Here is a 27,342-nt window from a genome sequence, read left to right on the forward strand (position 1 = left end):
TGAATAAAGGCTATTTTATTTATTTATTTAATTATTAAACTACTTAAATCAAATATCATATGTATTATTAGTACAAAGCAAAATATATTGGAAAAAAATAGAGAAAAAAAATGAAACACTGTAAGGCTATATATTTATTAAGTCGATGCCGCACCGACCCATGGACCATAACTATGCGATTGCCTTAAATACTTAAACAACGATCACAATTCAGTAAAGCATTGCTAAAGAAAGTAATAATATGTCTGCTATTAATATTAATATTCATATAAAAATATGTAAAAAGTAATCAAAAAACTAAGTCTTATTGATAACGCATAATTGAAAACTTAGGTTAAGTAAGTTAGGTAAGTTGTAACTAATTCTATTAGGCTTCATAATATACATAATAGCTTTAAGGGTAAATGTATACACTTTTATAATAAAGTCCCAGCCACTGTTGAGGCATTATCTATAAATAAATTTAAATGTTTTATAAAAAAAATGGCTCCGTCGTAAATCCTATTACTCCAGTGCTGAATATCTAAATGATCGGACAACCTGGGACTAGATTATAATTATTTTATAGCGATAGAAATGACTGTACAATATTGTACATTTTTATTTTAAAGAGCGCAAAAAAAGAATGCTGGGAGAGTTTCTTTCGCCGCTTCTTCTCTCTCAGAGCGCCATTTGTTTCCGAAGCGGTCGTAGTATCTAGGAGTTATTAGAAATGACATCAAAAAGAATTCTAAAGGAATCAATTTTGAGAAAATAAATGCCTTTTATGCCTTTTAAGTTATTAGGTTAAGTTATTTAATATTTAAAGTAGTATAGTTTAGTTATATGTATTATAAGATTAAGTATTATAATGTATTAGTATTAGTGTGATAGTATTAGTATTAGTGTATATAACGAACAAATTAGGTATAATTTATTATAGATGTACAATAGGATAATATAGTCTAAGAGCGTAAATTCAAACTGTTGCAACAGATTGGCGAGATGTAATATTTAAGTACCAACTGTGCATACATTTACGATTAAATTAATTGGAAAAAAAGCCGAAATTAAAGATTCACAAGCCAAACGCTGAGAACTACTTGAAAAAGAATACTTTTTTAAATGCTTTTACATGTTTTTACTAATCTAATATATAAAATTCTCATGTCGCGGTGTTTGTAGTTAAATTCCTTCGAAACGGCTTGACCGAAAGTGGAATTTTGAGTACATATTGAGTAGGTCTGAGAATCGGACAACATCTATTTTTCATGCCCCTAAATGTTAAGGGTGGTGCACGCCATATTCTTTTTTTAATTTTTTTGACTTTTTTTTAACTTTGTTTGAGTCAGCATTAAAAATACACACAACTTCAAATTTTCACCCATCTACGATCAACAATTACTTTTGTATCGCGATTTTAATATCGGCAATACAACGTTTGCTAGGTCAGCTTGTGTTTTTATTAAAAAAATAAGTAGTTTGTAGTATTTTTCGTCAAAGCATTGAAAATCCAAAAAAATTAAGAACACGTTGGAAATGGATACAACTTTAATGGCCTCAGATGTTAACATTTAAGCGATTGCACTTTCCGAGAAGTTACAATATTAAGTTTTATTTATACGTAACGTTTTATGAATCATTGTGTCAAGTTGATTAATATACAATCTCTGCCCTAGAATTTGTAGAAGCCGACATGGAGTGCATTGAGACACGACCATGCCTTTTTCGCGGTCGCTGTCATGGCCGTCTTGTTCAGTGGAAAATTTATCAATAAACAGTTTCTTATGTTGCCTGATACGTTTTAAAGGCTCCAGTGACCGACTTGCGTGACATTGTTTGCAAGTTATCTTTTTTGCCACTTATAATTTTATCTTTTGAATACTTTATTCATAAGATACATAATAGCTTTAAGGGTAAATGTATACACTTCTATAATAAAGTCCCAGCCACTGTTGAGGCATAATCTATAAATAAATATAAATGTTTTATAAAAAAATGGATCTGTCGTAAATCCACTGCTGAATATCTAAATGATCGGACGGTCTGGGACTAGATTGTGATTATTTTATAGCGTTAGAAATGACTGTACAATATTGTATATTTTTATTGAAAAGAGCGCAAAAATAGAAAAACAAGCTTCTTCTCTCTCAGAGCGCCATTTGTTTCCGAAGCGGTAGTAGTATCTAGTAGTTATTAGCAAATAACACATTTAAATTTTTTGGAATATTTTTATGTTAAAGTCTCATTGAGATCATAAAGATTATTAAATGTGTTACATGTAATAACAATAATTTAAGGACTCCGTTGATATTTTATTTGAATTACTTCAACTTAGAAAATCATTTTGTAAAGCATAAAGTGTATTTTGGATATTAATAGAAAATACATGTAGACATACGTACGTTTAGTATATAAATATATAAATCATTAAAATTGCAAAAGACCTTTTCTCTGTTAGTTTTACATTTCGAATTTTCACAGAAAATTAAATAAAAGACTTATTTGGTGAAAGTTTCTAGTTTACGTGTTTATTTATCTAAATGGGTATACCTTTACTAAAACCTAAAAACGCAATGAAAACACTAACCTATGTGGCACAAAGCGCGATTTTACTTAAATTATTCTATTAGTACATTTAAAACGCTGGTAAATTGAGCCGTTTGTATTCAAAAACCAACAGAGATCATATATTTAACATTAAAGGGCCGTATCTGCATGATCAATTCAATAATGGACAAAATACAAGTCAATTAAGATATTTTAAAAACTACATTGAAAATTAAAAAAGTTGAAATTCATACCTGTATTACATTCATTGTAAGCGAGGAGCTTGAAAACATAAATGATGAGACGATACCAAATACAGCTACACTGGCTGCGTCATCGACTCCGGACACAGCGAGCACAAGGGTGGGAATACCCTTACTAACACCATAACCTTTACCCCGAAGACGGAACAAACAGGGCACAATGACAGCTGGGGAAACAGCCGCAATTATGGAACCCAAAAGGAATGCTGAAATCGAAGAAAATTTATTATTTTAAATCTGTGAAGCTATGGTATTACAAACACCAAGGTCAACGGAGCTAATGGAGCGAATTAATTTATTGTCATAGACAACAATGGGACTTACTTATTTAATACGGATTTTCCAAAAAAAACCTTAGCAGCTTCTAAGTTGTAATATATTTTAATGTTTGTAATATTTACAAGATTTAAATGTATGATGTTCGCGATGACTCGCGGTGAAGTGAATTTAAATGAGTTGATTTTGAGAATTTTATTTTCTTCAACTTATATTATATTTTAGACTTACCCCAGTCCCAAGGTAGTCCCAGAAGAAGGTTTGACATAACGGCACATAAACAACACTCAAATGTCCACGGTACTAGAGCCAACTTAATAACAGTAAAGAAGTACTTCTTCATAGCCACTGGATCAAGATCAAGTCCTGCTCTTGTTAAAATAATAGTTAAAGCTATTTTTCTGCAATAAACACGAACTGATGAGGCATTTTCAAGATATCAGTTATAATAATTAGGTGGAATTGTATCGCTACTAACCTTATATAGGAACATACGTGTTGATAATCCTCATTAAAATTAATGAATCCAAGATTTTTCAGAATTATTCCAACAATTAACATTCCAATCAGTGAAGGTAATGTTGTTACTTTCACCATCACCCAACCACCAAAATAGGCCACTATAGTAAGGGCTGCTAACGTAAACAGTTGCCCACCAGGTGCTGCAGTGTCCCCTAATATAATCCATATCGTCACCCATACTATAATACCTATAAAAGAAGCAAAATATAATAAGCCGTTGTACACACTAATTGTAATTATGACTATCGGAAAATTTTAGAAGCAATACAGTTTGTCACAGTGCGGCAATAATTTGATTTGTCACATTGAGAATTATTGCGTTGTGAATAAAACTGTAAACAAAACTAAACATAATTACTAAGAAGTAGAATTTTGTTGAATGTTGAGGGAAAATCTTAGAATTGTTATGGAAAATAAAAAAATTTACTTCTTAACTGCCTTGTTTGAAAAAAATATTTAAAGTGTCGACTTCATTTCAATCTATAATCTATATCGTTCTGGGATGGTATGGTATTGGTGCTCCTGTTACCCCAGCTAGACCCCTGGGTCTATTTTGGGCACATTGTTGGCCAGTTACTCCAACCAGCCCAGTTCCTGCTAGAAGTTCAGAATATTGCTGGGATGTTCGCAGACTTCTCGTAGCGCCAATAATGTTTGTTAACCATTGGCTACTCCTGTACATTCCAGGATTACTTGAATTCCAGAATTACATGTGTGGCCGTTTCGTCCTCGAGCAGACATCATCTCTACTTAGGGCTGTCCGTTACGTGGATTGCAAAAAGGTGGTTATTTAGTCGTGTGTGACCCCTCAGGGTGCTTTCCATGGTACTGATAGTATGCCGTTCAAGCTGACGGGTCAACGAATGATAGTATAGAATAGAATATAATATATTATTTATTTAACCATAGGGAATGATAATAAAATAACATATCGCAACAACACTACGTAAATGTCATGAGGCTACATCAATTCATAAATAGGCTATGGGGAGAAGAACTGATAAGGAACTCCCAAGCCTTTCGAGTCTGCTTGTGAGGTTTGACCATCAGGTATTGATTAGGTTGTCGGTGGGAGAGCGTATCCATTAACGCATTTAGGTGATTGGCATACATTGGGCCAGCTACCGGAGTCACTGAGTGGTTCGTGAGTACCAGTGGGAGGCTCTTTTGCACAGGATGCCAGCTAGATTATGGGTACCACAACGGCGCCTTTTTCTGCTAAGTAATGTGAAAGCATTATTGTATTTCGATCTAAAGGGCGTCGTAGTGAAATTACTGGACAAATTAGACTTAGCATCTTATGTCTCAAGGTGATGAGTAGTGTCGCTCAAATTTTTTGGGTTTTTCAAGAATCCTGAATTGTAATGGAAAGGGCGTATCAATTACCATCAGCTGAACGTCCTGCTCGTCTCGTCCCTTAAATTTATAAAAAAGAAATTGTTATCTATTGACATAATACTAGCAAATTAACGGCCGTTCCCAATATACTATCTACAGATAGAGATAAATTACTAACTTCTATTGTCAGTAATTAGCTGTCAATAATCTGAAGCTGTCCTAATATACCCGATAAGTCATTCTTATCGCCTTATATTGGGACGCGTGAATTGAAATTTCCATACAAACTTCTATCGTAGGTAAGCTATAAGTCGTTCCATTGACAGTGTACATTGATAAGGTGAGATACCGTCGGTAAGTTAATTTAGACAGAAAAGTCAACGATAGTTACGATTATTATCTCAAGTAAGCGATAGACTGAATATTGGGAACGGCCGTTAGTTATTTTTATCTAGACTTACCAATTAATAATACTGATAAGTTTTGAGCAAAATGTCTGTAAGACGGACACAAGGGGTAAGGGCATATTTTTTGCCAGTGTGGGGGCTCCCACGTTGGAATTCCGGAATCCTCGGTGTGACATTTCTGACAACAAGCATACCACCAGGATCTGTAACAAGGGAATACATTAAATATTTTCGTCATTGAATTACGATATAATCTTTCACGAACAACGTATCACAAGATTATCATTATACTGAAGTAAGTATTCAACATACCTTTCAATGTGTTCACTCTGTTGTGATAAGGCTTTCTTAGAATAAACGGAAGATGTTGTGGAATACTTTTTGTATCTTCCCTCGATGTGTGCCGGTCGTTCTGTGGGAAAAACCGAAAATTTAACAACAGGATATATTGCCATAATAATATTTATGTACTGGCTGCTCCGAGTGTTCGACACTTGTGACTCGAGTGCAGGTTTGTGGGATAATTTAATGATTTTAGACGTCGTATCTAGTGTAAAATTAGTGGGCTAATTAGAATGCTCCTCAAAGCTATGAACACAATTGCGATTCCTTTCAGAATATTGGGTTCAATCAAGAATCCGGCATACTGCATTGTAATGGGCAGGACTATCACTTATACCACCTTAAGATGATTATCTTCCTATGAAATAAAATTTGAAAAACAAAATTTTATGAACGATGCGGGGCTCGAACCCACAACCTCTGGCGTTCTGTGCCAGTGCTCTCCTAACTGAGCTATCCGTTCGAGTGACGTATCGTCATAAAATCTTGTATACTTTAATTCGTGGATTCGAGCCCCGCATCGTTCAAAAAATTTTGTTATACAAATTTTATTTGTGTATTAATCCTAGAAGTGAGGGCTATCATTTTAAAAACATAACAAATTGTTTAGATCTTGCCATGAAGTTTTTCTAATAAAAAAGTTAATCTTATAGCAATAACTCTGACAACCCACAGTATAGTATAAATTGTATTAATTTAAAAAGAGCGCAAGTAAGAATCCCGAGACTTTATATCACCGTTTCTTCTCCCGCAGTAAAATTTTTTCGATACGAATACGGGGTGGTTGAATTTTATTTGACATCAACAGCAATGTTCTCTCTTAACACAGAGCAAGAGCCCGTGGACCCCAGACCTACGTTATTTTATAACAGCTGAAAGTTTGTCAGCGCATGCTCCCCCCACAGGTAAGAACGATGGACCATTATGGATTTTGAGTTACAGTGGCTTTGGCAGGTAAACGTTACTAAAGGTGTGTAAAATACCGATCTAAATACATCATATAATAAAGTGCGATTTTTCGGTATTACCTTCAGTATATTATGAACATTAAGGGTGTCTGGGCAAGGGGTTGCCACGGTGTTAAGTGTCTGGCAATGAATAACGTGATTTTTAATAATAACTCCATAATGGTCCATCGTTCTTACCTGTGTTGGGAGCATGCGCTGACAAACTTTCAGCTTTTATAAAATAATGTAGGTCTGGGGTCAACGGGCTCTTAGACCACAAGTTATGTTAATCCACCAGGAGAGATAGATATGTGGTTGTAAGTGATTCTTTACTAATAAAGGAATATTTAATTTTGAATTTGAATTGTTATCAGAATAAGTTACGAGAAAATAAAATCGTTTATGCCATTAATGCAATTATATTGTAATATGATATAATAATTTAAGACATTACATTTATTTATTTCTTTATTTATAGGATTCGATTTGTCGATTCATAAAATTATAACATCAAGTCCAGAAATTGTGTTCCTGTAATTACAGGTGAACACATCGTGCATATAAAAATACAATCAATTTAATACATACTAAATAGAAATTCAAGTCTTATACGATAAAATGTCAAAACAATATAAAAAGATAAATTAATTTCACTCATCATTAAAATATATAATTACACTCCAACGCAATTACTAAAAAAATATATAATTAGTAAAGAATATTAGAATATGTTTACTTTAGGAGCGATATGTCCTTGATCGGAACGTATCAACCACATAATAATAAACTTTTAATTGCTTTTTAATATTGATATGTTTTGGAAATTCAGACTATAAGCAAATGATAACGATTACAGAAACATGATATTACACCTACATAATACCAAAATTTTGTTTTTAAATTTTATTTGTGTATTATTCCTAGAAGTGAAGGTTATCACTTTAAAAACACAGCAAATTATTTGTATACAATCCAGCCATTAGTGCCAAATAGGGTATTTAATAAATGAAGTTGTTGCTAGTGGAATAAACCCTTTATATATTTTACTAGCCCGCGATCTGATCCGCATTTACACACGTCCACCTGCATATATAATATATTATACAAAACAATCATACTATATCTCTAATACTATATTTCGTAAGAAACATTGTCGTTGGACCATTTTTTCACGGACTTACATTGCAAATCCGACTACAATGAAAAATACTTTTTCATTTTTCGGATGAATAAATATAGCACTCACAAATAATGTTGTTTTCTATTGGTAACAGAATTTTCAAAATATAAAAGATAAAAGTCAAAGTCAGATAAACATTATTCAAATTGTAATTGTAATAGAATCGTCACTACAAATATATCTATTAAATTACTGAATTTACCACATTTTCGTTAAAATTTTACGTGAGAAAAACATACAAGAAACTCAACGGCCACTCTTTTCAATCAAATAGAGTATTTTACAATGGCTTTAATATACATAACAAATTAGTTTGTAAGGTGCTACATCCAATATATGAGTCGTGTTTAAATAATATAAATTATTTCATGTATAGTAATAAAGAATTAAAAGTATAAATATAGATTATCGTATATTGGATGCATCAACCCTTACCCCCTTATTCATAATGGTCCGCTAACTTAAAACAGCCGTTAAGGAGTGTTCTTTCTCATTCTGACTTAGGTCGATAGAAGAAGACAGAGTGAGAATTAGCAATGCTTTAAGTTCGCAGACTATTATGAATAAGGGGGAATCTTTAAGAGCTTGAACTCATTGTATAAGGATGTTTCGTGAACATGATGGTCGTGATTACTATATTATTATTATTATTAAACAATTAGTAATTTCATCCAACAAATACAATGAATTATTAACTTTAACAGGTCGACCTGTCAACACAAGCAGATCTAGAGATTACATACACACTTCAACCTCACAAACTTCACCTCGTTTTAATATAATATAGTACTTAGTAATATTATTACACGCACACATGCTCACACACACACACACAAACACACAGACATCCTGTTCGTATAATATTTTTCTTTTGTTATATTATATATTAATTGACTTAATTTGTGATCCCTAGTTTTTGGTACTGTTAATATTAATTGATATAAAAGAGTGTGGCCTTCTGACACAGGTGTTCCTCACGTAATAGAAGGTCACATCCACTATTTTTATATATTTAGTTTATTGTACGATATCATATTGTAATCTATATTTTATATAAAAAAAAACCCGCTGAGTTTCTTGCGGCCATTCTTCTCAGGTCTGAGGCAGTCTCTTTCGAATGGGTGGTAGTTTATGACGTTCAATAAGTGATTTTAAATCCTATTTTGAATAAAAATATTTGAATTTGAATTTGAAATTATGTTTGTACCGTTTTTGTTACTGAAATAAATATTTAAGTAATTTTTCAGTACTAATGATACTTTATTATAGAAAATACAAACCCCATGATGTATCCATATCAGCTGCCATGGCATTGTGAAGGTTGCTCTTCCGCCTTGATGGCCCTTCAGCTTGAGAAGATATGCGGCCATTCCTGCTGTAGTTTATAAAAAATATTTAAAAACATACACATCAATATGTAACAATAAGGGTTTGAAATATCAAAGACACGCAAATACAGATAGGTACCAATAACAATGAACAAGATAATGAATGCATTATAGTCTTATGGTATCATCAGTTGCATGAATTTAAAAAAATATTTAAATTAAATTCAAAATATAATTTAAAATCACATATTGAGCGTAAAAAAACCTCTCATTCGAAAATTTACGCCCCTGACCTGAGAAGAGTGCAGGTAATTTAGCGGGCTTCTTTAATTTTAATAAAACTTTGTTTCAATATATATATATTCGTTTATATATATATATTGAAACGAAGTTTTATTATTTATTATATATATATATATATATATATATACTTAATAAAATGTATAGTTATAATAGTGGACCCGACAGACGTCCTGTACACACTTCTTAAATTTGAAAAATCGGTTCAGCCGTTAGGAGGAGTTCACTAACATACACATGAGCAGGAGAATTATATTATATGGACGGGATTGAGAATCTTAACCAATCTCAAATTCACTGGAACACACAAAAAAATCATCATATCGGTCTAGCGGTTTTAAAAGAAAGTTCAATTGTGAATCTAAACCATTCTCGAATCCACCTGAAGACACACAGAATGTTTCATTAAAATCGGGCCAGCCGTTCAGGAGGAGTTCAGTTACTACGGACGTACAAAAAAATGTGTATATTAAAATAGTCTGAGGGCGGTCGCTTCTCAATCTGTGGTATCATTATGAAAGTCATTTATGTTATAGTAACCTTTATCTTTAAGTATATTACGACCTTAAGTTTTAATTTTATTTGAGATAAGACTGGGCTTACAGTTGTGTTTTCCGACTGAGTATTACATTAAAAAGAAAAAAAAAAATACATTAACTGGTCAGTAGTACCATGGTGACATGTTTATAACGATAAAAAATAGTTGCACGTAATGATAAAGTTGATTATTGGGACGTGCTCTTGAAAATGTTGAACTGCAGGCCATATAGAGACTAGATAGATCATGTGATTGACAAGGTTTCTTACAATAACCTGCAGGCAGCTCAGTTATCTACACATATTAATAAAATTGGAGTGTCTGTTTGTAATATTAAAGTAACTGTTCTTTACTACTATAATAAGAATGTATGTACGGTACTTACACCAAAATAAGATTTTTTACAATTTTTGTCTGTCTGTCTTTCAGTTTGTTCTGGCCAATCTCTAAAATAGCTGGACAGATTTTGACGGGACTTTTATTGACAGGTACGTGATGTAATAAGGAGTAACTAAGGCTACGTTTAATTTAGAAAAAAATCTTTAATTTTAGAAAAATAAAGTAATGTTGCAATGTCTAAGAAACGGTTTATCTCTAAAAATAGTTAATATGGCAAAACAACGTTTGTCGGGACAGCTAGTTACTAATGTACCTACAGGTGCATTTTTTACTAATCTGATATAATAATATATATGTAATGTGTATATAATTTCCAATGTTATTTCCTGTTATTATGGTATGGCGAAGATTGGTTCGGAAAAAATAAATGTAAACGTGAATTTAGTTATGTTATTTTAAAATATTTATAACTTAGTAACACAAGATTATTACTAACTAACTATTAATAAATGAAAATAATGTTTCTATCTAAAATAAAATATAAAAATAAAAAAATGGAATTAATATGGATTGCAAAAATCAACCACGCTATTTTATCATTAACAAAATGTTGTATATTTTATTATGTCCTCGAACATAATTGTTCTTGAATCACTTTCTGAAATTTATTTTCTAGCAAGACATGTATATCTTTAGGAATTCTGCTATAAAAGTGAACACCATCCACAAGGAATGATTTACAGACTTTACTTGGTTTGGTAACTGTAAGCTAACTTAATTTGGATCTGGATATTCTAATTAGGAATGTGTGCAAATTTTAACCGACATTAATGATGCTTACTAAAATATAATAATTATTAAGTTATTTTTAAATAATATAATTTATAAATGATATAAAATTAACTGCTAAATGATGAATTCGATCCAGAAAAATCTATTGCATAATTTTAACAGTTATTTCTAACGTATTATTTTTGGTTACAAATATTTTAATAATATATGGTTGACATGTAAGTCTTTTTGAAAATTTTAAAGATTCCCACGTAAAAGTTAACCGGTTTTTCGTTTGTACGTGGCGATTTATGATTACATTCTCGCACATGTGTGCCAATACTGAATGCGATCATGTTGATACAAATGTCATCGTTGCACTTAAGTTATTACTGAGTTGATTACTTAACAAAAAATAATTTAACCTCCATATTTTTATGTTTGAAAAATACGTACACATATTTCATTTGATTATGATTAAAATATATATAATGAAGTTAAATTTTTACATGTATACTTAAAAGAACATTTTTCATTTTATCAGAATCTAACAGACGTCGATTCAAGTTAGATTCGTTTCGTGATGCGTTTATAACAAGTACTTTAAGCATAACATATTGGTGAGCGATAAGTAAAATTTTATTATTATTTGGTATTTAATTATTTATTAAAAACGACTTACCAGTGTTTGTTGAGTGCCTCGGTCTCTAGGGATGAGTCTGATGGGAGGTAGCTGTCATAGTGACAACTCAGGCTGCTGTGAGACATCCTACATGGCACTTGGGGATTCTAATCACTAATAAGTATCGCTAAGGTGCGAGGGTTTGTATGTTGCGCGGGGGCATACCGTCCGGTCTAGCGCAGTCCTCACCTATGGCACACTGTGTATGCATCTTATAAGAGAAGGCTCTGGTGCGAGTGAGTGAAGGCGCCCGCCGCGTCCCACCCCGGGCACGTGACTACCTCACGGCCTGTGGCTTCGCCGGCCGGCTGAACGGCCGTTGGCCGGCGTGCAAAAATAATATCTGACAGTGGAGATGCCAGTCATTTACTGCGCGAAATATTCAAATTTGCGACGGGGGCGAGAGCGACTTAATCGACGACCGTCCACCCACAAGTGTGTGATGTTCTGACTTCTGCAGTGTTAAGTAAATTGGAATCAGCGACGGCGGTGCCCGCGACCGATATTTTATAAATACAACACGATACTAATACTTACTGCTAATGCAAATTTTATCCAAACGATGCACGCTCATTTGCTTTGCCTTACCAGTTACTTATTACGTTGCAAGTGATTTTTTTTCAAATATAGTTTTAAATGTTACGTTGCGAAGTGAGTTGAAGGCTTTCACAGTTTGTGACTTTAAGGCCATAAATTTTGTTTAATACAAATATTTTTATGACATTTATTGAAATGGGTATTTATTTATAGAAATCCATAATTAGCCAAAGGTTATAACTTTAATCATTAAGGCTGAGTTGCATCATATTAGCTGTTATAGTTAAGGCTTAAGTGGTGGTGCAAGCAAATGGTGCAACTCATTTTTTGCTTAACCGGTACTTTAACATGTTTGTTATAGATAAAGTTAGTTGGTGCAACACAGACTTAATGAATTAAATTGTCAAATTACGTCGTATGGGGTATGCTCGAACACGAATTTATTTAATGTTTAATTAAATTATCCCATATTGCCTGTAATACAGAAAAAGTGCCTTTAAATCATTAAAGTTCACTCGGCTTAACGCCAAGGCTTGGTGTTGGCTTTGAAATAATGTAATGTTATGCCACTTTTTTATATTCACCGGAGCTCTTAATCTATATATATCTAATGAAAATGGTTTTTGTTTGAGGCTCTTTCAAGCTTAAACCACTGATCGTATCGACATGAAACTACCACCATTCGATGAGAATTTTATCCATGGTTTATGGCTACTATTATTTTTATTACTTACTATATACTTACTTACTATTTTTTTATTGTATTTAAAATAAGATGAATAAAAAATTAATTCATTTCCTTTTAAAATACGCCCAGCGAAGCGGGCGGGAACGCCTAGTTAATTCATAAAACCGATCGGAATTTATACCCTGTCCATACATGACCACTCGATCAGCAGAACTTTTCCAAGCGAGCACCTTTACTATGACCAGATTCGGAGTAATTCCATGTTACCCTATGAAACTGAGAGTAGTCATTGTGTAATTGAGCTATTAAGTAGAACACGTACTTATTTCTATACTGAGATAGCGATGAAACTGATAAAATGATTACCACCGAAATAAATGAAATTGTAGCAATGCTTCCTGTTTTTTTTTGCAAATATTACGACAGATTCTGTTCATGTTTGTAAATAAAACTACTTTTGTTAAGCAAAAAAGTGTTATAATTCTTGTAAAGATTTTAATATTCTATGTCCTATTTTTGCAATCAACGAGTGTTTATTTTCTTCAGAATTTCTTAAGAATTGTTGTTTATATTGAATTTTGAATAGTTTATACATATCTTCAATTAATAATCTCTTGTTGAGATAGATTAAGCTGCAGGAGCATACATGTGTGTTTTTAATGAAATAACTTTTCACATTTACAAAAATATAGATTACAAAAACTAATCCCTTAATATAAATAAAGAACGTCATTCGCCACCAAGCCAAAATCGGTTGATTCATTCGTTAGTTATCGTTGACGAAAGAAAACCGGAATTAAATACGAAATTACTTCGAAATTCCGAGTTCGATCAATTGAAACAAAAAGATTTATGAGGCTCAAAAAACTGCGTCGGATGCCACCAACCGCGTGAAAATCGGTTTATTCATTTAGAAGTAACTGCTGTTTGAAATATATAATTTAAAAAATTGTGTTTTATTAAAGTTTTACCAGATTTTTGAGCTCGAAGAACTCAAAATAACACAAATTAAAGTTCTCAAACTCAAAATCGTCATAAGTACAATTATTTGAAGCGGTTAGGTATGAAATTAACAGGAATTTACAGAGATGGCCTTTAGGGTCAACCATTTTCCTAATTTCTTAAATTAAACGAAATTTAAAATAAATGAAAAGTCTGTTAATTTATTGAAGTAGGCGTTATAATTATACAAATGATTTAAGTTCTCGTGCCAGATTTTGGCGAGACAACACGTCCTGAGGATGCCACGTGTAGAGGCGAAACACGTGTCGAATTGTTTAAAAACAAATATTGGCGGAATTAACACTAAAGAAAACTTAAATCATTTGTATGAAAAGTCTGTTATTTTATCAATTTTCCCTATTACCATTGGTACTGTTTCATAATGATCATTGAGTAAGTAAGACCCGATAGCGTCACAAACAGATTTACGTTTGAGTTTTCAAATTATTCGAGTGAAAAAATTATTAATATTACAAAATCAAAATCAATGTCACTTTATTCATGTAGGTCACAGAAATGACACTTATGTATGTCAAAAAAAATGTTTTTTCATTATTGAAACTACTGCTACATCGTAAAGGGTTGAGCTAATGAGAAGAAGTAGCAAGAAACCCATTGCAACTCTTTTAAATCAAGAGCGAGTGATGTAACAAACATACTCAAACGTCAAATAGTCAATGCCTTATACGAGTAAGTCAAAAAAGTAATTGTATATGAGTACTCATATTACTGAACAGATCAAAAGTTATTGAGTACAGTAGCTGCATCATCTACACACACCGTATATAAATAAAGATATTTTGTGGGGTAAAGATAATTTATAAGGGATTATATTTACAAAAAAATATATATTTTAAATAACTTTTAAGCATCAGAAGGCGAGCCTCCGGCAACAGGCTCATCCTGCCACCACTACAAACTAGGGTTAACGCTTTAGATTTGATAGGGGTCGACAAAAACATATTTTTTTTAATGAAAATAAGGGACGAGACGAGCAGAACGTTCAGCTGATGGTAATTGATACGTCCTCCCATTACAATGCAGTGCCACTCAGGATTCTTGAAAAACCTTAAAAATTCTGAGCGGCACAACAACTGCGCTCGTCACCTTGAGACAAAAGTTGTTAAGTCTCATTTGCTACTAATTTCACTAGCTACGGCGCCCTTCAGTACGAAACACAGTAATGTTTCACATTACTGCTTCACGGGAGAAATAGGCGCCGTTGTGGCACCCATAATCTAGCCGGCACCATGTGCACAGGAGCCTGGAACTGGTAAATTTATAGCAATTACTTATATATTATTATAACATAGCAAGAGTAAAAATAAAAATAGTAATCAATATAAAATCACCCTGAGATATATCAATTATAGCTGCTGATTTTACAGTAAACATAAACGAAGCGATCAAAATTACACTGCATGTTGTTACCTACACAAAGAACATTGATATAAAAGCACGTGACTTCAATTTCAATGAGCCTACCTACTTATGTATAGGTAGTATAAGTTGTAATCGCTGTGGCTACAATTACAAATATTTTGACGACCAAATTAAAGAGACCCGTCGCCAAACTAAGTTACAATAAAGATTGTACAGCGACATAACGATTATTGGATACCTTGTTCGCTAGACAGCTGTGTGCCTTTCACAAAATATAATCACGTGATGTTCATTTGAGATCACTGTTGTTATTAATAATAATTAGATATTGATATATGTATGTTTGTGACATAGTGAAAGGTATGTTTATTGGGTTTAACGGTATACATCCGTCCCTACTGTGGTTTAGAATATTAAGTCATAAATTGCCCAGACTGAAGAAAGGCAATTTGTATCCTAAAAGAGTAAGTCTTATAGGTATAGGATACATGGTTTTATTAGGTAACAGTAGAGTAGCTTAGACTGATGGTACTATTATCCATAGACTTACAATATATTAGCGTATAGACAAACGCAACATGCGGGAGAGAAGAAAATGTCTCACGCAGACAGCAAGATAGACACCTTATTGGGCTGTCAGGTCATCTAAATGGTATTATATACTATATGCTAAATTTGGAAGTTTTTCGCTTTGTTTAATAATTATCACCAAAAAGTTCTATTAGCCACTTATGGTCTTCACTGTCAGTTTTTTTTTATAACAATAAGGGGCGAGACGAGCAGGACGCTCAGCTGACGGTAATTGATACGGCCTGCCCATTACAATGCAGTGCCGCTCAGGATTCAAATGCCCAAAAATTCTGAGCGGCACTACAATTTCGCTCGTATCTTGAGACATACGATGATAAGTCTCATTCTCCCAGTAACACGGCGCCCTTCGGACCGAAACACAATAATCCTTTTGTACAGGATCTTTATCCAGGATAAAGATCCTCCTGTGCCTCCCACTGGTAAGTTCTACTTCATCAAATGATTAGTCGCATTATCCATCAAATGATAGACATTAGCAAATTTTCTAGAAACTGTAATAATCTTAATATTACCATCAGGAACCAACAAATACTTGTTTTACCTTACTTAAGTTCTTAGTTGAGTGATATATATGCATCCATAATGCAAACATGATTCCATAAAATGTACAAAACAAATGCGTTACGAAATTCAAATGAACGCATTTGAAAACGGTTAAATCCATACAAATGACTTTCTTAATAATACCATAGATTCTGGGAATGGAGCGACCCTCTCAGACTATTTATTTAATAAATTTTATTACAAAAAGGCCCTTTTTCTCAGGTTTGAGGCATAAGTTGAAGTCAGGTGGTAATTTTTTGACGCTCAAAAAGTGATTAAAAATTCTAGTTTGAATAAAATATTTAAATTTTACTTTAAATCAAAATATTTGAATACTACTCGTGATAATACAAAAAGGCTATATTTAATTATGATAGCAAAAGGGAAGTAAGGTGAGTCTGGTAGAAATAGATAACCCAAGCAGGTGAGCTGATATATAGCTGATAGTTGGGAACCCTAAGCTTATAACTTAGATAATTTTTACGTCTAGATAGAGTCTCTTACGTTTACCCAACCGATAAAAACAGGCCAGGTTTAATACTTTAGTGTGCGTGACAAGTTACGTCTCACACTCGCAATTGTGTGACACTTTGTGTTCCCAATATACTATCTACAGATAGAGTTAAATTACTACCTTCAACTGTCAGTAATTAGCTGTCATTGATGATCATGTCAGCAATTTCCATACAAACTTTATATCGCTGATAAGCTATACGTCTTCGTCCCATTAACAGACAGAGTGTAAGGATAATGTGAGTTACCGTCGATAAGTTTATTGGGGCAGAAAAGTCAACGATAGTTATGATTTTTATCTCAAGTAAGAGATATACTGAATATTGGGAACGGCCGTTAGTGTGCTTGCATTGCTCAAAATAGATGTTAACTCTAAGCTCAGTTTATTTCGACATTTTGACAGCTGTCATAGTCTATCTAGACGTACATATTGTTGATAGTCAAGGGTAGCACAACTTACTTGTCAGAAGGCAAATTTTCCCGGTCTTTACTGTTTTCGTCGGCCATTATTGAAACTTTTCTCTTTCCATCGTTGCTGGCAGTTGTTGTTTGATTGTTATTCGATTGTAAATCTATCTGGTTATACTTGGGGGGTGGGTTAGCATCTCTTTGTTGATTCTGTAGGTCGCTGAGGTCGAACGGGTATTCCTTTATCGCAGTCATTCGTACGCTGGTTTTCCGCACCTGATAAAAAAATACAAGCAATTACTTTTGGAAGTGATTCACGCGTCACTATACTACAGGAGTTATAGTTACAGCGAGATTGAACAGCTGGTATTTAGAACAAATTCAAAGTTAAGTTATAATTTTTGAAGTTATATTATTACTTCTTTTGGCGCATTAGGGAAACAATATCAAAGTGAATTTTTAAGCTTCTTTCATTTATATCATACTTCAGATAATATAAGTATCTTTTAAATCATATGTCTACTGAACCACAACCAATGGACGATATATACATAAACTTCAACTTAAACGTTTTGAAATGTAAAAAAACATTGCTTTCAAATTGTATAAAAGTAATTAAATGATATTTAAATAAACGTTATTTAACTAATCTTCTTTATTACTATATTGTTCTTCCTAAGACGTACAAACGTAAAAATAGCACAAGGAATAATTTTTTTAAAGGAGTGATCCTGAGATCACGCCAACGACCTTCAGTGTTTGGGCGGGGCTGGCTATCTCAATTTGCGCGCCCAAACAAATATAAAAAAAATCAAATTTCTATATAAAATATTAAAATAGGTACTGTTATAGCAACTTACAATTAAACCTTATATATGCAGGTCTCAGAAACTTATATTCTACAACCCTATATACGTGTTGAGGGATTAAACTTTATTATGGCTATAACTATACCAGTGGGAGGCTCCTTTGCACAGGATTTCGGCTTGGTTATGGGTACCACAACGGCGCCTATTTCTGCCGTGAAGCAGTAATGTGTAAACACTACTGTGTTTCGGTCTGAAGGGCGCCGTGAAATTAATGGGCAAATGAGACATAACATCTTATGTCTCAAGGTGACAAACGCAATTGTTGTGCCGCTCAGAATTTTTGGGTTTTTCAAGAATCCTGAGCGGCACTACATTGTAATGGGCAGGGCGTATCAATTTCCATCAGCTGAACGTCATGCTCGTCTCGTCCTTTTTTTCATAAAAAAACTAATACATGTGGTACGCGGAGGAAAATCCAGGAAACCGGCTATTTGCTATAACTTGACCTAATTTAAAACTAATGACTAGAACTTAAAACTAGGGTAAATAAATACATAGATATGTATATACATGTATAATATGTAAATAATAGCGGATAAGGAAAGGAATGTACTGCCGATGCTAGTACCCCACAAATATAATTCGTGTGAAAGTAAGCGTCACACTGTCTCCCGTTGCCCGCACAAGAATCCACGTATAAAGCCCCTTCTGTCAAAGTTATAATATGTTTTTTTTTTTTACTTTTAATGTAAACGTTCGCTTTTTAGATACATAAAATAGCTATTTTCTCTTGTAGCAGTATAAGCTTAAAGCAGTAGCAAATTTAAAGTTGAAAACAGCTCATTTCAATATTTTTTATTACTTACTAGCTGTCCCAGCAAACGTTGTATTGCCATATAAAGTAATAAGAAAAAATCAATTATTAAAATTAATCTTTGTTTTTTACCTCCTGAGAAAGTTAGAAAGATATAAGGATTCTTATTAGTTATTCATTTTAAACTATTCTTTAAATTTGATTTCTGAACGACGACGGGGACACTTTAAAGTATATACATAATTGTTGTTTTTATTTAATTTCAAGGATTTTCATATTTATTCACCTTCTAAACCTTCTCTAGACTTCCACAAATAATTCAAGACCAAAATTATCCAAATCGGTCCAGCCGTTCTCGAGTATTAGCGAGACTAACGAACAGCAATTCATTTTTGTATATATAGATTAACGTTTTACAACATTTTTAAACGTTCGGATTGGAGATTACATATCAGTCCCAAATATATATTTTTTTTAAGTCTACCAGCTTACTCATTGCAGAGCATTAGGCCTTTAAAGATGATCATTACACGATACCAAACGCCTTAAGTTTTTTTTAACGACCAGCTAGTTTGATGTAGAACATTTTCTATATTTATAATATCTCTAACTTTATACCACTATTGCTTTGTGATATAATTTAAAACGTGTAGCACTATTAGGTACTAACGTGAATGCTTTATTTTTACTGTCTTTGTGTATAACGCACACACCAGTAAGCTCTCAGTGATGAACTGAACTGAATTCATGGCCTAGTGCAGGTATTCATAAAATATTTTACGCAAGATACTCCTTTTCCAAAATGAACAGATAATAAATACGAGTAATTACTTTTGAAAGCGATTTAGCAATACTATATTTAAAAGGAGTTATATTTATAGCGAGATTAAAACGTTGGCATGTACTCGTACAACAATGTTAATGACCTCAGACACTCATAGCTAAATTACTTTAAAAAAACTTATCTGTAGTTTCCCATTTCCGAGATTTTAATCTTGTACGAATTTGTGCACGCTGTGGTTGAGTTTTGTAAAGGTACAACACTGATACTTCCTACTATAATTAGTTAGTTATCAGTTGGATGCTCCTTTGCTCAGTGTGCCGGCTAGATTCTAGATTATGGGTACCACAACCGCGCGTGCCTATATCTGCCGTGAAACAGTAGTGTGTAAGCATTATTGTGTTTCGGCCTAAAAGGCGCCGTAGCTAGTGAAATTACTGGGCAAATGAGACTTAACATCTTATGTCTCAAGGTGACGAGCGCAATTTTAGCGCCGCTCAGAATTTTTGGATTTTTCAAGAATACTGAGCGGGACTGCATTGTAATGGACAGGGCCTATCAATTATCATCAGTTGAACGTCCTGCTCATCTCGTCCCTTATTTAAGAAAAAAATAAAGTTATTCTTATAACACGTAACACGACTTATACGGTATCTAGAATGTTTTAAAAAAGAACTTGAGTTAGTTAAGAGGTCTATTTTTAGAACTCCACACTCAAAATCAGTTTTCATTTATGAATTTGATTATTTAATACATTTGTCCCTGGGAAGCCAATTTTCACCCCTAGGGGTCGCTACATCTATTATTAATTTCAGGATTGCCAATATTAACTTTAGGATTGCCTGCTCCAGATTATTATAATATAATAGCTTGTGGTATTTTCACATGTAAATACAAAATAACATGGTGAAACAATATATTTATTAGTTGAAGTAAGTTATTAAGTTTGACACACTAATATAGCAATATATTGACCATGCATGTCGCTTTCATAAATAATCACATATTATGTTCCTGAAACTGTCGATTTACATAAAAAATTGTAGATTACAGTTTATTTTGTCTGACTGTTACATGTTTGGACATATTAGCGTTATTTTAGAAATTGAAGATTTAAATGCAAAAATTCTGTCGTGGATTTATTTTTGTATGATTTTCTACGATTTCATTGTAATGTTGTTTGAGAGTTCGAGTTCATCATGCGAATTCAGTGTGAACAACAAAAACATTGATGACGTGAGGCGTCGGATCAAAAGAGACTGTCATGTGACCTAATATGAGATTTGGACATATTTAGGCATAAGCATGAGTTAAATACAATCAATACTAAAGAAACAAGTAGATGTGAAGTGGTGCTCCGGCAGGATACCACACAATTTGTCTGGTTCAGAATACGAACCGAGTCACTGGGTGCAATACCATGCCAGATGCTATGAAAGGGCATCGAATCCGTGGGATATCGTAAAGGATGACTTTATTTAATTTATCTCAAAATTTACTATAGTAAGAAGACTAAATAAATACATGTATAATCAACTACGTTATCCACAGATTACTAATTTGTGTTGGAGAAACAAATTCACTAAAATCACCTTATCACAAAGGTTTTAAAATACATACATAGAATCATACAAATATATATATTAAAACTTATCCACATTATATAACAATATTATTCAAAGATTACGAAATTATTTTATACAACTTGTTAAATATCAGTTTCTTAAAGGTACCCACTCTTGTTTCTAGTATGTCAATGTCAAGGAAGTTTTGGTTATAAGATGAGACCATCCTATGAATTGGATTTTAGTCAATGGATCAGCCTAGCTGTCAACGAGGAAATACTGCCAGTATTCATGGACACTTCCTCGTTTGTAATTATAGCTTTCTAAATATAGCTGTAAGTATTGATTTGTTTTGATTGTACTAGAAGTTGCTCTTAACCGTAGAATCGTTTGAGACTCGTAACGAAATTCAGGACATTAAAAGAAATTTTAAAAGGGTCACTCCCTCTGAATCTCAAAAGATTGTTATGGACACCTGCATCCTACCGACCCTTACATACGGCTGTCAAACGTGGACATAAAATACAAAAATAAAACAAGACTAGCTACCTGCCAGAAAGCGATGGAAGAGTCTGTTGAAAATAAGAAAAAATCAAAAGATTAGACAGCATTAGGAAAAGGACAGAAAGAAGTAACACAAAAGTGGCGCTGGGCAGGTCTTGTGGTGAGATTCATGGACAAAATATGGAAAGTTGAAACGACAATTTGGGAAGGACCACCTGGCAAGAGAAAAAGAGGCCGCCCAAAAAACAGATGGCTAGATGATATAATAAAAATGGCAGGAGAATAATAGAGTGGTAAAGCACAGAAGAGGGATACATGGAGTAAGCTGGAGGAGAGTTATACCCAGAATCGGGTTCCAATAACATATAGACGACCTGTATAGCCGAGTGGTTAGTGATCCTACTTACTAAGCTAGAGGTCCCGGGTTCGAATCCCGGTAGGTGCAAGCATTTATATGATGAATATGGATGTTTGTTTCCGAGTCATGGATGTTTAAATGTATTTATGTATGTTTATATGAATTTATGTTTGTTTAAGTAAGTATATTGTATTAAATATATATCATTGTCTTGTAACCCATAACACAGGCTATATATGCTTAACATGGGGCAAGATAATTTGTGTAAAAAGTGTGTCAATATTATGTACTGTAGGCGTAGTCTTAAGATAATATTTTGTATTCGAAGATTGTTGGAATTAATAAAGGCTTATTATGAATATTATATTATGATTTTTTTTATTAATTTTTTGAGCCTGAATTGGATAAAAGTGCGCATCAAACAACAAGCAGCTCTACCAAATAGAAAAACATATTAAACTTATTCAAATCAATTGACATATTAGTTATATTAGTACTAATATTAAAATTATTTAAATTTTAAAAGTTTAACAATAAATTAAATTAATTATTAAAATAAGTATTGAAAGCGTTTTAAAACGATGCTATCAATATATTTTCAATTTTGCATTCATTAATTCGATATGAGCAATCCAATTAAGGGGACTCTATAAGACATTAAACCAAAATTATTATTTTGAAAAAAAAAAAAAAGAATAGTCCTATGAAGTACACATAAGTTTTTTTTTTCAAAACTAGTTAATGTGTGGTACACACTAACGCAGGAATTTAATTTACAATATTTAATCATGGTGAAATAAATTCTAAATGTGACTCTATTTTAGTTCCTTATGTCGAGCTAACTCCATACTAGATAATTATTTTGAAATATTTACATCATTGTATATGGAATTTAATTTTATAGACACTTAAGCAGCATTACTCGAAAAAACAAAAACAAATTCTAATAATTTTTATGCAAACACTAGTGGACCCGACAGACGTTGTCCTGTACACACGTCTTAAATTTGAAAAATCGGTCCAGCCGTTAGGAGGAGTTCACTAACATACACATGAGCAGGAGAATTATACTATATGGACGGAATTGAGAATCTAAACCAATCCCAAATTCACTGGAACACACAAAAAAATCATCAAAATCAGTCCAGCCGCTTAGGAGTTAGTTCAATTATTGTGAATCTAAACAATTCTCGAATCCACCTGAAGACACACCAATCTCAAATTCATAGCAACACACAAAAAATCATCAAAATCAGTCCAGCCGCTTAGGAGGTAATTCAATTGTGAATCTAAACCATTCTCGAATCCACCTGAAGACACACAGAAAGTTTCGTTACAATCGGTCCAGCCGTTTAGGAGGTATGAACTACCTTACATACGTTACAACAGACGCACAAAAGAAATATATATATTAAGGTAACCTATAAAATTCTCCATTTAACTTTGCTCGATTACTCACTGCCACGCGCTCATGTCTATAAAAATAAATTGCATCTTTGTTTCGTCATAGGAGGCTCCGAGTATCGCGACAGATTGGCGGCGCCGCCACTAAGCATGCGACGTGTCTCAAACGGCGTCCACTAACAACTTTAGTAAATCGTCCATCGTCATTGCAATTAGAACCTCGTGGCCGCCTCCTCGTGAGAGATCATGTGATTGTAATGATACCACTTAAGCAAATGATCGCTGACCCGGTAGTTGACAACTGCGGCCAACATTCGGTTTGTTTATTTAGTCGAATTAAAACAATGCACTGTTTTTATAGTGGACTTTTAGAGAGCCATACAGTCGATATTAGATTATCTTGCTTGTAACTATATGTTATAGGAGATGATTATTATCTATATCTATATATATAAAAATGAATTGCTGTTCGGCTGGAAAACGGCTGGACCGATTTGGCTAATTTTGGTCTTGAATTATTTGTGGAAGTCCAGAGATGGTTTAAAAGGAAAAACATATGAAAATGCTCGGAATTAAATAAAAACAACAAATATTTTGTTTTTCCTTTGATGTGATGTGATACATAATTTCTACCAGAGAATATAATGACGCACGGTTTGACAGTACTGCTGTAAAACAATTTCAGTATAACAACAGGGTGCATATTTTACGAAGTAATTCTTGATGTTGTGATATATTATTGACATATTCATGTAAAAACATTATTTTATTTATTATATACAGAACAACGTCTGTCGGGTCAGCTAGTCTATGTATATATATAAAAATGAATTGCTGTTCGTTAGTCTCGCTAAAACTAGAGAATGGCTGGAGCGATTTGGCTAATTTTGGTTTTGAATTATTTGTGGAAGTCCAGAGATGGTTTAAAAGGTAAAAAAAATATGAATATGCTCGGAGTTAATTAAAAACAACAATTCTGTTTATCCTTTGATGCACATCAAAGGAAAAACAAAATCCCCGTCATTCATAAGTTGAAAGAATATTTTAAAATGATTCATTAATTAGAATTTTTATATCTCTCTAACTTTCTGAACTGAAAATAAACTTTATTTTAGCTAACTATAGTTGGTAGATTAACAACAGATGTTAACTGTCTATCAAATTATTTTTATGTAGATTGATAAATCTTAAGTTTTGTCACAAGTTAAATTTCTGAACCTAACCATAATATTTTTTGACATTTGACAATCAAAATGTCGATCGATACCTTAGACAAAGAGTGCATCCTTCTATCTTTGTGGGTGATAATTACCGCTACGTACGTGACAACTTTTTTAACTTCTGTCACAGTAGACATATGTACCAATATGGAAACTAAGCCTTATATCGAATTGTGCGTTTTTTTTTTTTTTTTTTTTTTATGTTAATGAGGGACGAGACGAGCAGGACGTTCAGCTGATGGTAATTGATACGCCATGCCCATTACAACGCAGTGCCGCTCAGGATTCCCGAAAAACCCAAAAATTCTGAGCGGTACTACAATTGCGCTCGTCACCTTGAGACATAAGATGTTAAGCCTCATTTGCCCAGTAATTTCACTAGCTACGGCGCCCTTCAGACCGAAACACAGTAATGCTTACACATTACTGCTTCACGGCAGAAATAGGCGCCGTTGTGGTACCCATAATCTAGCCGGCTTCCTGTGCGAAGGAGCCTCCCACTGGTATCTGTCAAGCTTAACATTATTGTTTTATATGAGTAAATGCAACGCACAATCTGCTTGCTAAGCCACGTTAGAAATTGATTTTAGTTCAACTTTTCACGCCACTTTAATTGTAGGTCGATGCATCCAACATACGATAATTTATATATTTATGCCTAGCGATCCTACCTACTAAGCTAGAGGTCCCGGGTTCGAATCCCGGTAGGTGCAAGCATTTATATGATGAATATAGATGTTTGTTTCTGAGTCATGGATGTTTAAATGTATTTATGTATGTTTATATGAATTTATGTATGTTTAACTAAATATATTGTATTATATATATCGTTGTCTTGTAACCCATAACACAGGCTATATATGCTTAACTTGGGGCAAGATAATTTGTGTGAAAAGTGTGTCAATATTATATTATTATTATACCTAGCCTTGCTATAAATACTGAAATAAAGAAAAAAATACCATCGCAAATATTGTACAATGTATCGGCAATGATATTATAGTATTAAAATGTATTGGCCCCAAAATGAGAAAACTCAATGAACAATCATATAAAAATGACAGATTCCAAATATTAAATATTTTCTTTATTTTTAATTGTAACAATATTTATGGCCCGACTATGTACTGTGTGTTTTTATATTAATTCTTATGAAATCTTTGTATATAAAAATGAATTACTGTTCGTTAGTCTCGTTAAAACTCGGGAACGGCTGGACTGATTTGGCTAATTTTGGTCTTGAATTATTTGTCGAAGTCCAGAGAAGGTTTAAAAGGTGAATAAATATGAAAATACTCGGAATAAAAAGAAACACAACAATATTGTTTTTCTTTTGAAGTGTCCCCGGTCGTTCAGAAATAAAATTGAAAGAATAAAGGAGGAATACAGGAGGTAAAAAATAAACTTAATTTTAGCTAATTATAGCTGGTAGATTTACTACAATTGTTAATTATCTATCACATTATTGTTATCTAGATTGATAAATCTTAAGTCTTGTCACAAATTAAAATTAAAAAAAATATTTATTTTATTTATTATATTATACAGAACAACGTCTGTCGGATCAGCTAGTATTTGATATTTTAAGCGATTAACTTTTATTATTCATATATTGGATTCAGCACCTGACAAACTATGTTGTTGTGTGAGTATGTTACAGATATTAGGAAAAATTTTTGAAGTAGGCGTTACTTTGCGGAAATTCATAATTATCAAAATGTTTTGAGAGACTGAGTCTCGTGCCAGAGTTTGGCGGGTCAACATGTCCTGAGAATGCTCGTGTAGAGGCGAAACACGTGTCGAATTGTTTTAAGACAAATATTGGCAGAATTAACACTAAGGAAAACTCAAAACATTTGGATAGTAACAGATATAGTAAAAAACTCATTAATATTTAAAAGAGTGGCTGTTCATCTCATGAGCTCTACTTTTTCCGAATATACATATGGTGAGATTTGTAATTTAAATTAAATATTTGTAATGACGATTCAAGAGCACTTAGTTTCAGCCTATTTGATTAACAGCCGTTTTTAATAACGTATCTCTAGTTACGGATACATTGCTGTCACTGTTTAATGACAGGATCTTATCTATCCATAGTTTTTTTTTATGGAATAGGAGGACAAACGAGCGTACGGGTTGTTGTTAAGTGATCACCACCGCCCACAATCTTTTGCAACACCATAGGAATCACAGGAGCGTTGCGGGCCTTTAAGGAAGGCGTAAGCGCTTTTTTTGAAGGTACCCATGTCGTATTAGGAACCGCACATGGAAGTTCATTCCACAGCTTTGTAGTATGTGGAAGAAAGCTCCTTGAAAACCGCATTGTGGAGGACCGCCACACATCCAGATGGTGGGGATGATAACTTGTGGCGTGTCAGGTTAAACAGCTTTAGTTAGTTATGTCCAATATAGTTATAGTCCAATGCTTTATGTCGGTAGGTTATTGAAATGTAAGTA

General features: G+C 33.2%; 1 protein-coding gene across 6 annotated transcripts in view; it reads right to left on the bottom strand.

Annotated features, from left to right (window-relative positions):
- LOC126972710 (sodium/hydrogen exchanger 9B2-like) overlaps positions 1–27,342 on the bottom strand; it is an 82,106-nt gene that overhangs the window by 17,401 nt on the left and 37,363 nt on the right. For 3 of the 6 annotated variants that reach the window (XM_050819611.1, XM_050819614.1, XM_050819613.1), the window contains exons 2-8: positions 17,480–17,703; positions 9,085–9,179; positions 5,648–5,747; positions 5,390–5,538; positions 3,547–3,778; positions 3,300–3,469; positions 2,784–2,998 (exon numbers count right to left, since the gene is read on the bottom strand). In XM_050819611.1, coding sequence (XP_050675568.1) covers positions 2,784–2,998; positions 3,300–3,469; positions 3,547–3,778; positions 5,390–5,538; positions 5,648–5,747; positions 9,085–9,179; positions 17,480–17,703 — 1,185 coding nt within the window. Of the gene's footprint in view, positions 1–2,783; positions 2,999–3,299; positions 3,470–3,546; positions 3,779–5,389; positions 5,539–5,647; positions 5,748–9,084; positions 9,180–11,762; positions 12,242–17,479; positions 17,704–27,342 lie in introns of those variants that run through there. The other 3 variants (XM_050819612.1, XM_050819616.1, XM_050819615.1) reach the window with 3 other exon arrangements.

The sequence above is a fragment of the Leptidea sinapis genome, chromosome 27 (genome assembly GCF_905404315.1).
Source record: "Leptidea sinapis chromosome 27, ilLepSina1.1, whole genome shotgun sequence".
Classification (NCBI taxonomy): domain Eukaryota; kingdom Metazoa; phylum Arthropoda; class Insecta; order Lepidoptera; family Pieridae; genus Leptidea; species Leptidea sinapis.